The sequence below is a fragment of the Bombus impatiens genome, unplaced genomic scaffold (genome assembly GCF_000188095.3).
Source record: "Bombus impatiens unplaced genomic scaffold, BIMP_2.2 scf_0463, whole genome shotgun sequence".
In the NCBI taxonomy this organism is placed as follows: domain Eukaryota; kingdom Metazoa; phylum Arthropoda; class Insecta; order Hymenoptera; family Apidae; genus Bombus; species Bombus impatiens.
In genome coordinates, this window is record NT_176882.1 from 106,767 (window position 1) to 122,036 (window position 15,270).

Genomic DNA, 15,270 nt, shown 5'->3' on the forward strand with positions numbered 1-15,270 from the left:
CAAGCTTGGCACGGTAGTGCCTAGCCTGCTTGGTCCACGTACAGCAGGCCTTTGTATGTAGAAATGTTACACATATAGTTACTGACATTCATAACACAACTCTTTGTCAAATCTTTTGTATATCTATTTCTTGTATATAGATAGAAAAAAACTACCAAAAACTTTTTCACTGTATATATAGTCTATATATCTTTATCCAATAATTAGGACTGACAATATGATATAATAGTTCCTCCATCTTTTTCTGGAAAAATACACAGTCTTTATATACAATTTAATCAAACATAAAATAAGTATTATATAGAATAAATTATAAATATTTTACTTGTTTTTTTATTTATATGTATATATATATAATGCATTTTGTATTATATAAGATACTTAAACATCTGATTTTTTATTTAAAATACTAATATGACATTGTTGTAATTAGCCATTAGGCTTTGTGACTAATTATTAATTTAGATTTTGTGACAGAAAAAATAATATCATTTGCACAGATATTATTAATACAGTGAAGAAAATTTTATAAAAATATTTAAAAAGATATTTAATATACAATTGTATAATACACCATCTCAACGTCATTTAGTATATAAATTGTCAAGTGATACATCACAACAATGGATATATAACCAATTTCTTTATCACAGTCTTCACTTGTTCGTTTAAAGTATTGCAATTAAATAAATACATAAATTAATCAACTGAAATTACAATAGCACATAATTATATTTTTAATAAAAAAAAATACTCACTTTTTCGTAAAATCCTCTTTGCATCGCACAACACAATGTGTGCTACTAAGGATAACAAGAGAAACAGATATGAACTTTAATGCATTGCACAAGTTTCACCGTTTGTAAATTGTAGAAACAGTGGTCTAAAAAGAAACTAACAACAAATGTGCGCCGCTTTTGAAGAATCGGAAAGAACTCAATGTAGCGTCTTTTCATGTCCTATTGTACTAAGGTCCTTAAATGTTTTATATGTATACTCATATAATCGCTTTTCATTCATCAGGGGTAATGAAATCGCCACGTTTTTTATTAAAAGCGAATGCTGAAACGATGATTTTACCTTTAATAATAAATAGCCATATGTCTTGGATATCAATTACATTTGCCGGTGTATAAGATAGTATAACGTCTTGCCGAATAACACAATAAATATGGCTACACAAACTTGGCCAATGCACGACACTCGATCGGCTGGCGCTGTGATTCCGCTCACATGATTTGACCATTCGAAGAAAAGTGTACATTCCGGATACACCCTAGACTCGGTACTCGCACATACACCGTGGCGAGTTAATTTTGCATAGGGTCATTTATCGCGGGGAATTGAACAATATTACCCCGTAGTGCCCATTACAGGCCGCCATTTTGAACGAAATCAACAATAAACTGCGCCATCTACTGTCTAAGGATTAGAGAAAGGGATCAACAGGCGGGATTTTTCAAGAAACTCAGCACCGAACATTTTTCCACTTGATATACTTTACCTCCTTGATAACTTGCTTACTTGTAAGCAATTTCATTTCTCCTGAGAGATAGCTATTTTTTTGCATTAACCAGTAAGAATATACCTTAAACTTGTTGACATTTTTCTTATCTTATTATATATACAGTTTAAATGAAAATTAAAAGTTTAGATAAGATTTAAGAGACTTATGCACACATGTACACAATGAGTACATCATATGTATAACTTGTTGATCAGTACCGTAATTTTATATTTTAATGAACTTGATATTTTAATAACAAGAGCAATTAGTCACTTAATAGGATGTTATTAACTAAATACTAATTCATAATAATAACATTTATTGTAATGATAATGTAAGAATATATTTACAATCGATATTATAATAGTATTCATAGCGTAATTTCCGAGTATGATCTCAAAGGTTTTTTACTGATTAAGTTAGATATCACTCATTTCGGCAACTGCCAAATTATTGCTACTATAGAGAAAGTGAGCAAGGCAGTTTACGAAATCTCGAATTGCAAATTGCTTTACCCAATAATATATATATATAAAAAAAAAAATAGGATTCAACAATTAAGACACTTAGTTGAGTATATCGCAGATATCGTAAAAAGTATACTGATGCCACTGTGCATTAATAGTTTGTAAATTTCCAGGTAAACAATATTTGTTTCGTTTATACTTTTTACAGAACATACTCTTCGTTCATATAATTATAATATACCAAGAAAAAGATTGATGTTCTAAATCCATTAACATGTATAGGAATATTTATAATGTAGAAATAAACATTCACAAAATGACGAAATTTACCTCTTAATACATCTTAATAATACAGTGGCGGTATCACAGCTACTTTGATATCGTACAATAGATATTTCTCTTAACACACATTCATCTACGTAGTTACATTTTATAAATTTTAGACGTTCCATACGCAATCATAGCTTTTTTTTGAAAATTTATAAGTATTAACTTTATTCTACATGTAATATCTTTTTATATGAATTTAAATTTTCGAAATTTTGTAGCTTCATCATATCAACCATTGATTAATATAAGACGTGCAACATGATATACAATAACCTATGAAAAGTAAATAAATAAACTATATGCTATATTATGAAAATATTAATGAAATGAAATATCGCTTGCAGATGGATCAAAGTAAAATATTTGTGAAAATTTTAAAACAATAATAAACACAATTATTTGTAAGAATAAATAAACAGTATGTGGCAGCATAGGATGCATGACACGATTCAGCTTTGGTTTTTGTGAAATACACCCATATTAATCCCTAATTATGGTAACATTATAAAATGCAATATATATAGGATGACCAATATTGCTTTGCTTTATTCACGTTGTTTTTAATTGTACGACAAATTATTCAATGGCTACCTCATTTGCATCTTACGTTGTTGCCAAACTGCGAATTTTCTATACGCTGTATTTAATAGTTGATTTAAATGACTTGTTAAATGTTGACTAACAGCAGAAAAATCTCGTTGAACACGATCCTAAAAAAGAAAACATCCAACATTTCTTGTGAAAAATATAACGTAAACCAATAAATGTGAAAAATTTATAGAACTTACTTCAAAAGGTTTAAGTTTAGCAGAATGAAATCTATGTAATGCTTCGTGCATTCTAATGGCTTTTTCTTCAAGCTGTGGAGTTGTAGGTGGGAAACTTCGCCAAAAATGCCTTAGAAGTTCACATGTACACACATATACATTACGTAGTTCTTTTTCTAAATCCTTTGGTATTAATTCTGTAATTGACATAAACGACATATTACATATTTTAATCAACTCGATTTACAATTAATAATATATACTCACGTCCAAGACTTTCTTCTCTAAAGCCTTTCATTAAAGAACCACCTGGAGTTAATTCTCCTAAAGCAGAGACTGCTGCAGCTGGACTAACTAATGATGTTGCTAATTGCCTTGGTATACTATTTCCTGCCAGCCAACCATTTACTTCCTTTCTTAATTGATTTAATGTCATAAGAAGTTCTTCAGACGTTGGTTCCGTATTACCATATCCTGGTACTGGACCATGTAAATACCTGTCTATATGATTCAAATTTAATGGTGCACTATTATTTGTATTAATATCATGAGTGGTATCAAGATCATCATAAATTAATTTTTCTTGTATTCTAAGCTGAAAATAAAATATATACATATTGTTATTGGATGTATTATTTTATATTAAAATGTATATGCATATTATAACTTTACTTTTTTAGTCTTTGGTCGTTCATCTAACTGATTAGACAGTGTTGTAGTTTTACTTGCTGATGGCGTTGATCCATTTAATTGTGGTTGAATGGATTGTGTAGATTGTTTGGCAGTGCTGGCCTTTAAAACCATGATACTGTGTTGATTAAATCTCTTAATCATACTTTGATGTACAATATTTCCTGAAACTTTGTCAGATTTACTAGGTCCATTCCCATAATTATCATCTAGAGTTTGATCCTCAAAAGAAGTTATATCCACCAATGGATCATCAATACCCGATTGAATATCTTTTTTAAGTTCTTGATCATCTATTTTGGCACATTCGGTAAAAAGATCCTTGGTCCCTGCATTGATACGATCTCGATGAAAATAATGTGACTGAAAGAATTTTGTCCAAAAATCGGATTCTGACATTTTATGAGGCACATTTTCTTGATGTTTTCTTTTTACTGCTGGATAAGTCTTAAATATACACTCTATAATATCAACAGTTAAATTATATTTCAATCCATTACAACCATCAGTTTGTGGTTTTATATCAGCCTATAAATAATGTATTGAATTATTCATTAATTTATTCTTCTAGTATGTGATTTGTATTTTAATAGCAAAAAATTCTTACCAGAAAAGCACTATTTACTCCTATTTCTTGTCTTTGACTTTTTTTAGCTTGGGTATATTCTGCAGCATGTTGTGACCAAAATTCTTCAGATGAAATAACTTGTGTAATAACCAAATCTCTATATAACTGAAGCAGTACAGGATTTTCTTGAAGCATTCTGTTAAATAATACATTTTAATACATGAATGATATAGATATATTTTAGTATAGTATATGATAGTATATGAATAGTATAGATATAAATATCACTGTAATATGAAATACCTTACCTATTTTTTTCTTCCAATTCTTTATTTACTTTTCTTTTAAATTTTGGTAATAATTGCTGAAGTAGTTCTTTTACATCATCACGATCTTTAATTTGTGCCTCTTGCCCATTTCTGTTTACAAAATGAAATATAGACGATGAACCATCATGTAATACAACTTGTAATTGTATTTTTGATTTTCCTTCTGGTGATATCTTTTGTACTACAAAGAAAGGTATAGTGTAATATATTAAATTTCAAAGAGTTACTTAATATCAGTAAATATAAATTTTCCTTTTGATAATTTTCCAATTGTACTGCTCTATTAAACAGAAAAGATTAAACTATAAATATATATTTGATATATGTTAACATAAGAGATAGATATAAATAATTAAATTATTAGTACATCGAAAGTAAAACATGTAGTAAAGTTATAGTAAAGCGAGTTTTCTTTAATAATCTTTTTATTGAACATTATTTTCATCTTTACACGAATGTTCTTACACTTAATATCAGCATATTTGTGACTGACTGATACAGTGTCTCTGTTATCAAGCATCCAGGCTATTCTTTCATTCATGACATATAAAGTGCCATCTCCTTTTTTATAACGAACTTGTCCTACTTGCATTAGAACATCTTCCGATGATGTAGTCATGGTGGATGTAATATATAATATAATTCTTCTAAAAATGATAAATACAATCCTAAAAAATATATTTAAAAATAAGTATGTTATGTTTACAAGAAAGACCTATGAATATATAACTATATGTAATATTATTAGGATAACTATATCCTGATATTTATAAGTCTCCTATATAAATAAATGCATAAAAATAAAGAATCTTGTTTTATATTTGAATTTTATATTCATAAATTTTCATGCCAATTAAATCTTTATCATAGTATCATATCATAATATAAAAAATTAGTTTCTACAAAATGATTAATTTTTAAGAAATACTCAAATATTTAATATTTGAAATCATAGCAATTCTATAAAATACTGAAGGAAACAAATATACATGATGTATAACTATTTGAAAAAAAAAAATTTAATTCAAATATTATTGCACTTAATGAAAATTTATATATTTATGAAAAAATAATTACTTTAAAAAGTTTCGTGAACTTCGTATGATCTTCGTATTAGTAAACAATATAAATGTATTGAACTTCTCAACGTTCTAAATAAATATAATTGTATTCATCTTTACAATTTCCGTATAAAATAATGTAACATATTTGAATTATGCAATTTTAGATAAGATGTATTAATATTTAGGAATTACGATTTATTTGTCGCTGTGCGTCCTTGAATGTTACATTACAACATAATGACTTAAAAAAAATTTTCGTTAATAATATCTTATAACATATAGTTATGCAAAATCGATTGTAATATTATAAACAATGAGATCTTTGAAAATCGAGGAAAAATGCTAACTCTACATCGTGAACTAAACACTGATGCGATATTACCCGTGACTCACTTTTTGATTCATTAATTATGGCTATCAATACGAAAAACGCTTTTTGTATAGTTCAAGGCACAGAACGCGTGTTTTTTAATCGTTAGAATAGGAAATTTAACTATAATAAGTCCATTTACCGGTGTTAAAGTGCGAAAAATCGTGGAACACTGCAGAAGCCCGTTGGGCGGCACGGCCATGTGCAGAAACACACATCAGTGGACGCATCGCGAAGCAAAGACGGCTGCAAACGAATCGTCGGTACGAATAGCACCATCGACCTGCTAAGACTACCGCACTCTGTTGTTCGACTAAACTTCTGTAACGCTTCCTGTTGTTAAAACATTCCTTTCTTATTTCTTTCTTATCTGAATAAACATATCGCCTGTAACTATGCACTATATTCATATATTCTGAATTGAAATAATTAATACAGATCCAAGTGACAAATAATGATATTTTCTTTCACGAAAGTTATGAATTTGACTCAAACAGCGTAAGTTATATCTGTAGAATATAATATAAGCATGCGTAGTTACATGAGGGCGCTGAAATATACCTGATTTTGATAATTATAACACAAATCCTACGTATTTATAAATAAATGATATAGCAATATACAAATTAGAAATTTTTATTAAGTGAAACAAGTAAAGATACCAAATATTGATGACGATTTCATATGAAGAAATAACTTTTTGTGCATCGTAATAAAAATATACGCAAAAAAGATGCCCTCTATTTTAATTTCATAGAATTGAGCAGAATATAAATTACAGTGCACTGATTGGCTGCTTCTTATTCGCGTGATTTGTAAATATAAAGTCATTTGCATCTATAATATATTTATATACGCACAATCTGAATTAATGTGCTATGTAAATATAGTTTATTGATAACGTATAATTTTATGCATTTATTTTGAAACTAATTTCATTGCAATTGCAAAATAATATACTAATAAAAACACAAAGTTGTATATAAAATACTAGACAAATTCGAGTTGAAAACAATAAAAAATAATATCACAATGTTAGGGATATTTGACATGGAATTTTTTTGCCAATAAGTATGTCATATATGTTACTGCTATAATCATTGATTTTCCTAATATAAATTTGAAATTTATAACATTCGTACTAAATACATTCTATATTTTCATAATAATGACACTTAGTCAGGAAGGTATAAATGTATTTTATTAGTATTATATTTTTCTTATAATTAAAAGCATATTCTCTCTCTCTCTCTCTCTCTCTCTCTCCCTCTATAACGTAACGTATCTGCTAATAAATTTACCTTAAAATACTTTATGCTAAAAAAAGTGCTATTTATAAATAGGATTTAAATACGTCATACAAAAACAAGAGCGGCAAAAGATATGTTTTGGATCAGGATGTCCCCGCGATACTTCAAAAAAAAATATGACTCCATTTATGAGATATTATACATTAGAAGATCATCCAAGTGTAACACCTAATTCATATGATGTTTTAAAATCATTTAAAACAATTATAACTAAGGTATAATCAGTCGTTTAGAATATACAATATTAATTAATTACAGATTTGGAATATTTGAAATAAGTATAATATAATTTTATATTACATATTTTGTTTCAGCCTTGTTCTCATAGTATTAGTAAGAGAGGTTACAGTGGCATTGCTAGATTTGGTAAAAAAGTTGAGGTGAAAGATATTTATCCATCGCCATTAGATTACAATACTTCTATATTTCCTAAACTAATACATAAATCAAAGTATCCATTTGATTCTAGCAGCAAAAGACAGACTTTTGTTGACAATACAACTCCAGGGTATAATAGTAGTATAAGTGGAACAATTGTTATAATCACTTATCGTGTATAAATTAACATTTAATGTACAATATGTATATATAGCCCAGGAATGTATGTTAGTATTAAAAGAAAAGGTCCTACATTAAAACACAGTTTTGGTGGTAGAGTAAAAATGAATCTTGGAGTAAATCTTAAATGTTGTAATCGAAACACAGATATTTGCAAGATATGTGGGACAAAACCACTTGGTGATTATTGGCATTTAAAAAATGAAATATTTTTATGTAGGCCATGTATGATTAAAGAATATAAGAAGGAAACAAAGTTTAAACAAAAAGAATTAGAACAATTTCGTGTAAGATTTTATTTTAATTATGTACATGTGAGAATGTATACACATTTAATTATTTATTCATTTCTCTATTTATTTTAGAAAATACGAGATTGTTCAATTATGCATCAACATGAAACTACAACTGCAAAAATATGGTTGATGCATCCTAGACGAGCTGTACAATGGATACACAAAGAAGCTTATCTTTCTACTTACTTCAATGAATAATTTTATTTATACTCTATATAGTTTGTATTAATATAAAATTTTCTATTTTAAAAATTTAACAAAACAGGTGAGGTGTAATTTTAATATCTACTTCTGTTATGTTCTATGAACAAATAATTATTTATTAAAAAATTTTATATTTATTTGACATGTTATGGATTTAATTAATAATTTATTTAAAAAATTTCTTTTTATTTGTGTACACAAAAAAGTATATGAAAAATAGTTAAATTATGTATTTATATAAAAACACATTAAAAACATATTCTGAATAATATTATTGATTTAATTAATAATGGATTCTTTATAATGTATTTCCATAGTGATATTATTATTATGTATGTGTGATAATAATTTTATATAAATATCACTTTTTTTAATAAAAAGGTTAGTATTCTGTATTATCTTTGTATTAATGTATCTAAATAAGATATTTTAAATGTCAAATATTATACTGTAAAGCGATAGAATTTTATTTTTATATCTATTGGGTTGGCAATTAAGTGATTACGGATTTTGTCATTAGGTGGTAATGGTAAAATCCGTAATCACTTAGTTGTCAATCCAATATTTACTATATGCAATAAGAAAAATATGTGTAATGTAGTCAAGATATATATTTATAAGTGTAAATTATGATTATGATTATAGATGCGTGTGTAATAAATTTATTACATATTAGTTATAAGTATACTTGATTATGAGTGGAGAATTTCATCTTCTTGTTGTGTAATTAATGGATTTTTATTATCTTCTATAGGGTTACCACCATCAGGCGCTTGCCTTGAAAGCACAAGAAGAGATGTTTCAGAAGATACAGAGTCGCCATTTTCAACTACTTCTGAATCAATTGATTTTATTATTGAATTGTTAATTGATATAGTTGTAGTTGATTCTGTACTATTACTTGCCAATAAATCATTGTAATTAGTATTATGGAGAACAGTTAAATTAATACTATTATCAATATTTTCTGATACTCCAGATGGTATCGTTTTAAAACGTTCAGCATTTGCTAGAGATAAATTAGTTTCCAACGAACTATGTATTCTATTTAATCTATTACTTATTGATTTATTAAACACTTTACTGTATCGATTATCTAATTGTTTGATAGTTCCTTCTTCTAATGGTGTATGTGAGTAATGTAAATCAGGTACTAAATGCTGATATAAAAGAGGATTACAAATGTTATTTAAATCCATATGACGAATATTTGAAGTTACAAGATACGTTGTTAATTCATCACATTTAGATGTATTGCTATTTTCTTCAGCAATTAATTCTTCACGAATTACTTTCGATACTTTATTAGCAGTTTGTGAGTGCATAGATATCTCAGATGAATTTTTATCATATGTATCAACCTCTGACTTAGTTGTACAATTATTTATAGGATTTTCAGAGTTTTGGATAGCTAACTCATATATGTCATCCATTTGATTACATAATATAGATGTTTTGTGTTCTTGGTTATATTTATTACTGCCTTGTAAATTATTACTACTTGGTAAATGTGTTAATACATTAGTAATATTTTTTTCCATTGGTATAGTCTTAGTCAAACAGGTTTGTGTAGGAAACTGCAGAGATAGTTTATCAAGTAAATAATTTATATGTGCTTTTGCACCTCGTTTTGGGTAATCAGTGAAAGTATTGTCCAATGGTCTACTATTGTGCACTAAATGTTCACTTTGTTGTATTTCAGAATTGTCATTTGATAAATTTCGTTTACTATAAGAATTCAATATTTTAGAAGAATCAGATTTCATTATTTCACAACTAACTGCATTGTTGTAACTAATATAAGTTTGAGACAAAAAATTTTGAATACTCGTTTCATTTGATGTATTTTGGTTCTCGTTTTCTGTAGTACTTGGATTGTGGCATATTCTGCTATTGTAATCTCTTGTAGCAATAGATAGTATTGGAGTGATAATTTTACAATCGTTATTTTCATTATCGCTACTTTGTTCATTTAATTCAAACTCATTTTCTAAATCATCTTCAAAAGCCGTATTTGTGACATCACGTAATCGTGATTCTAGACGTTTTGTTATTTCATCTAATTCTGTTAATTTTTGTCTATAAGAAATATGAACACCACATTTATAATAGTATGATAATTTCATTGTAAATTATTGAAATGTAATAAAATTTACTTACTTTAAGGATAAGGATAAGAATGACATAGATACATCTTCAAAATCAATGTGAGTGATAGGATCATTTAATTGATTTTCACTATGTTCTGATTTCTCTTCTTCCTGTGTAACTGTTGATGAGATATTACTAGTTTTAGTTTGTTCTATATCATGAGAATGTGTTTCATACATATGTGTATGAAATGGAACCAAATTTAATTGTGACATAGAACATATTGGTAGTCGGGTTGCACTTAACAATGTCATAGGTTTTCCAAATAATGATAAATTAGCTAGTGGTGTTATACATATCTAAAATATAAATAGTACAGTAAAGAGTAAAATAAACAATAAGTAAAAACAAATATAATAACATATACATATACATGTATATATAATAAATAATACTTTGATTTGTCCGTTGCATTTTCCAGTAAAGTCCATTATATGAAACCAACCAGATACTGTCGGAAAGCCACTAATTAAAACTGAAAGATCAATAGCAGAGAATCCAATAACAATATCTTTCTCTAAGTTTATTTCCATACTATTATCTGTATCTAATATTCGCCAAATTTTTAGAATCAATCTCTTTTTATCCTAAAAAAAGAATGTTTAAAATTATTTAAAGGGGAAAGGATTTTTTATAAATAAATTAAGAAAATTACATACATGTAAAAGCAGTTCTGTCGGTAATGCTGTATCACATTTCCAATTCCATTTAGGGTTGCAACTATGTGGAAACATATTAGTAATCATATACGAGTTTGAAGCTTTTGTATGATCAGATTTAATGGCCTGAAATGATACGTATGTACTTGGTTCAACAGTTTCATTAATTTTTTCTACTTTTGGCAAATGTAATGCACACTCAATCTCCACAATAGCTCTAAACATTGTTTGATTATATGTGGAATTCGTTGATTCATTCTCTACATGATTTATAGTTGATGATTCAAATGTTGTATTACTGTGATTACTTTTTGGATGTTGATCAGTTTCTTCATTGTACTCAGCACCAACTCCAACACTCCTGTATGTTTCTGTTGGTAAATAAAGATTGTGTTTAACGCTATTATTATCACCATCATCGGAACTGTTATTAAAGTTCAATTCGTTTGAACATATCTGTCTTGTGTTCGATTGTTGTTTTTCTTCAAAATTTATCTCAGTCTGTATTGCTTGATCTATTTTAATCTTATTAACATTTAAAACTTGCGTTAAATGATCAACTGTATTTTGTAGAATAGAATGTCCTAAATTTGAAGTTTTTTCTTGTGATTTTTCATTAAATTTGAACTCTTTAACAGTTGAGATATCTGTTTGACATTCTTGAGTTTTCGAATTTGAAATATACAACTCTGTTTCATCTTTAATGAAAGCATGTATGCGAGGAGTATTTTGTAAATAATTTGTAAAATCAGAAAATTTGTCTAAATGCAATATTTGTGACGTAGCACTCATAGTTTGCAAGTTTCTTGACTTCTTTAATAACGTAATTTGTTCAGCAGTTCCAAGAGCTACCAGTGCAAACAACTGACCAGAAGATTGACCAGTTACAGGATCTATAATTGGTACCCAGCCATCCACACTCACCACAGGATACTAAAATGATAATTTATGTAAAGAACGAAATAATTAAGTTATACTAATTTAAAATGACATACCTTAGATAATAATAAATATGGTAATACTCGTGGATCTCTGTATGCAACATATAACTGATGTACAGATAATTTTGTTAATCCTAATAGATTATCTATATTATTATTTCTTGAATAAACTTCAATGATTATGTAATTGTCTTTAATGCGTTTTAATAAATCACTGTCATAAATAAGGGGTACTAACTGAAATGTAAAATTTATATGTATACATACACACACACATATATACATGAGAGATATAAGTACTGAATACACAGAAATATTTACTTGACAAAATTGGTAAAATGGATTTTTTGTATTGTTACAGACTTGACTTTTAGTCTTATCCTCTCTCCAAAATGCTCTGCATATTAAATAAGTATTTAATTCTGATAGTTCTTTCCCTTCCACTACATATATTAAACCGTGAAGTAAAACCTACACAGTAATCATTTCATCACTAAAAATAATTATTTGATACACATTTTTAGTATAATTCATATTTTTATACCTTATCTTGTATTCTATTTTTGTCATGTTTTATATCCGTTTTTTTATCATCTATGCTTTCTGTTGTGGATTGTGATACACACTTTGTAATAACTGAATTACTATCAGTAATTGGAAAATTTACTATTCCATCCGAAATTGTTAGTACTTCATTATCTGTTGTAGACTGATTTTTTGTAATATTCTTGCTCCCTTTATTTTTAGCTTCACTAAGTGATTCTGATGTATCCAAAATAGGAATGTTTTCTTTAACAGACATACTATCTAAAAAAATATAGTATATTTAAATCTTCGATATAAACATTCGTTTTCTACTTTATATATACTTACTAATGTACTGTCTTTCATAATGATTAGAATCTGAACCTAATTCTATAATTACATTTAATTCTCCTGTTTTTATTTCTTTATTAAGTATATTTAGATGTTGTGCGAATTTCCAACTTTTATTTTTTATAATTTCATTAAGATTAATAGTAGCATTGCCTAATTCAATTAATGATCTTTTATTGACATGACGAACAAATATCTTAAATTTTATTTGCAATACTGTATAGTATTTTAGTTTTGATATTCTATATACACTGTTGTGATTAAAATAAACCACTGTAAAAATATATTAATTAATTTTAAACATACATATATAGTAAAATATATTATAAATATTCCATATGTTAATACTATCAATGTACCGTGATTTGCTTGTTTTTTAGAACATATTCTTACAGGTTTACTTTCCTTTTTGTCATTTTCTTTCATATGATCGAATATCATATCATACTGAACAAAATATGTTGCAGATGAAAAAATGTTATCATTATCTGTAAAAAAAATATGTATTTAGTTCATAAAAAGATGTTAAATATTTATGAATTCTATAAATTTACATACGTGATAATGAAGATGATTTTACACGTCTATAACCAGCAGGACTTAAAGTAAACGAGTCTACATTAATTCGGATATAAGTAGCAAAATCAAATAGTTCAGCATCTAGAATAGAACATAATTTTCATTAGTACAGTAAAATTTAAGAGACTAATATTTTTATTAAAAGCTTAATAAACCTTTTGAATCAATACACAATCTTTTTTCTGAAAGTGCATCTTCTATTAAGGAATTCATTTTTGAAGAAGATGTATTATTTGTTGTACTCTTATTATCATATCTAAATGTTTTTAAACTACTAGATGCAAGATCTGTCAAACTTGGATGTAAAGTTGTTGATTTCAATGCACATGTTTTACACTCAATAGATGACATCATATCTTTGCACAAAACACATTCATATAATTTTTCTTTATTTTTAGCAGAAACACGAGTTTGAAATCCATTATTTATGGAATTATCACTAAAACTACATTCATCTTCATCATATGTTTCTTTAAATAAATCTCCTCTGAGCCTTTGAGCTCTTGTAACAATCTGAGCAACGAGTCTATCTGCTACTTCATTACTAAGTTTATTTACTGATTCTTGAAATTCTGTCCTTTTCAATTTTAAAATAGATTTGTAAGTATCATTTTCTTCGGGTTTTATTTTTTTGTTAACTGTACACCTATCAGATATCAAATAATCCTGATTCTTAAAATTATTACTAGTTGAAACTAAGGTATTATCAGTACCTTGCTCTTTTCCACATTTATGTGTTTTTAATTGCATACTAAAAGCTTTTGTCATATATTCTAACTTCATAGAAACATGAATTTCTCCTATTTTATTTTCATGATTACTTACAATAGGTACATATCTAAAATATGGTTTACAATCAAGGATCTCTAATAAATCTGTGATTTGTGATGTTCCAATAATTATATTAGTTTCTTTACTAACAACCAGTAATTCTACAGATTCACAATTCTTAATGTATTCTTCAAAGAGATTTATATTTGTACGAATAGCATAAACCTCAGTTGTTTCTTCCTCTGATCTTATAATATCTTTTGTAATATCTGCTGGTCTGTAAAAAAATGTATATTTTAAAATATATGCAATAAGATATAAAACTAAAGAGAAATAAATTATTTAATCAACAATATAAGAAAAGAAGCAGATAATTCATATAAAATAAAAAGTGACAGGTACTTTAATTTAGATTAAACATCATTAAAAATCACTTTCTATTCTTTAAATTATTGATATTAAAACTTTAGAGAGTAGAATAGAAATTATTTTATGAGTACAGTTTACCTAAATTCAGTTCTATCAGTTTCTCCCCACCAAGATAAAAATATTCTAATTTCACCAAAATTTTTCTTTGACCAAATAACTTCATCAATGACAAATTTTAAATAACCATGAATTTTGCCTTCAACTAACGGAGGCAAAGATTTTTTAAATTTCATCTTCGTATCCATTTATTTTCCGTAATATAATACATTGTTGATTTTGTACATTCATTTACATTTATCATCAGTCTAGGTTATTAATAGTAAAAAGTGTAAAAGTATCGCTCTAGATAAATTTTGTATTTTTGTACTTTTTTGCTATAGATATTTTATATATTAAAAACTGAC

The 15,270-nt window shown here is 27.0% G+C and overlaps 4 protein-coding genes across 10 annotated transcripts in view; 1 reads left to right on the top strand and 3 right to left on the bottom strand.

Moving 5' to 3' along the window:
• The window catches only part of LOC100745622, an 8,805-nt gene extending 7,399 nt beyond the window's left edge, over positions 1–1,406 (bottom strand). For 4 of the 5 annotated variants that reach the window (XM_012387297.3, XM_024368510.2, XM_024368511.2 and 1 more), the window contains exons 1-2: positions 759–1,406; positions 21–244 (exon numbers count right to left, since the gene is read on the bottom strand). The gene's annotated coding sequence lies outside the window, so the exon portion shown is untranslated. Of the gene's footprint in view, positions 1–20; positions 245–754 lie in introns of all 5 variants that reach the window. The other variant, XM_024368509.2, reaches the window with a different exon arrangement.
• A 403-nt stretch (positions 1,407–1,809) lies between these two features.
• LOC100746420 (general transcription factor IIH subunit 1) lies at positions 1,810–6,497 on the bottom strand. 2 transcript variants are annotated; one of them, XM_012387342.3, is made up of 8 exons: positions 6,116–6,497; positions 5,124–5,326; positions 4,638–4,839; positions 4,369–4,525; positions 3,744–4,289; positions 3,339–3,666; positions 3,093–3,268; positions 1,810–3,014 (listed from the first exon to the last, which is right to left on the bottom strand). In XM_012387342.3, the coding sequence occupies exons 2-8, from the start codon at positions 5,275–5,277 to the stop codon at positions 2,892–2,894; spliced, it is 1,686 nt and encodes a 561-aa protein (XP_012242765.1). In that variant the 5' UTR covers positions 5,278–5,326; positions 6,116–6,497; the 3' UTR covers positions 1,810–2,891. The 2 variants fall into 2 exon arrangements, with proteins under 2 accessions (XP_012242765.1, XP_003490697.1); XM_003490649.4 differs by having other exon boundaries at positions 6,235–6,496.
• Positions 6,498–7,167: 670 nt separating this feature from the next.
• LOC100747492 lies at positions 7,168–9,433 on the top strand. The gene is made up of 6 exons (XM_033321549.1): positions 7,168–7,279; positions 7,436–7,617; positions 7,717–7,910; positions 7,995–8,247; positions 8,326–8,521; positions 9,215–9,433. The coding sequence occupies exons 1-5, from the start codon at positions 7,261–7,263 to the stop codon at positions 8,452–8,454; spliced, it is 777 nt and encodes a 258-aa protein (XP_033177440.1). The 5' UTR covers positions 7,168–7,260; the 3' UTR covers positions 8,455–8,521; positions 9,215–9,433.
• LOC100748581 (C2 domain-containing protein 3) lies at positions 9,094–15,111 on the bottom strand. Of its 2 annotated transcripts, none has more exons than XM_003490664.4 (12): positions 14,945–15,111; positions 13,822–14,714; positions 13,646–13,747; positions 13,447–13,575; positions 13,085–13,360; positions 12,756–13,018; positions 12,533–12,682; positions 12,266–12,448; positions 11,271–12,203; positions 11,007–11,198; positions 10,621–10,910; positions 9,094–10,539 (listed from the first exon to the last, which is right to left on the bottom strand). In XM_003490664.4, the coding sequence occupies exons 1-12, from the start codon at positions 15,109–15,111 to the stop codon at positions 9,153–9,155; spliced, it is 4,965 nt and encodes a 1,654-aa protein (XP_003490712.1). In that variant the 3' UTR covers positions 9,094–9,152. The 2 variants fall into 2 exon arrangements, with proteins under 2 accessions (XP_003490712.1, XP_024224268.1); XM_024368500.2 differs by lacking the exon at positions 14,945–15,111 and having other exon boundaries at positions 9,153–10,539; positions 13,822–14,504; positions 14,588–14,688.
• Between the last annotated feature and the right edge of the window lie 159 nt (positions 15,112–15,270).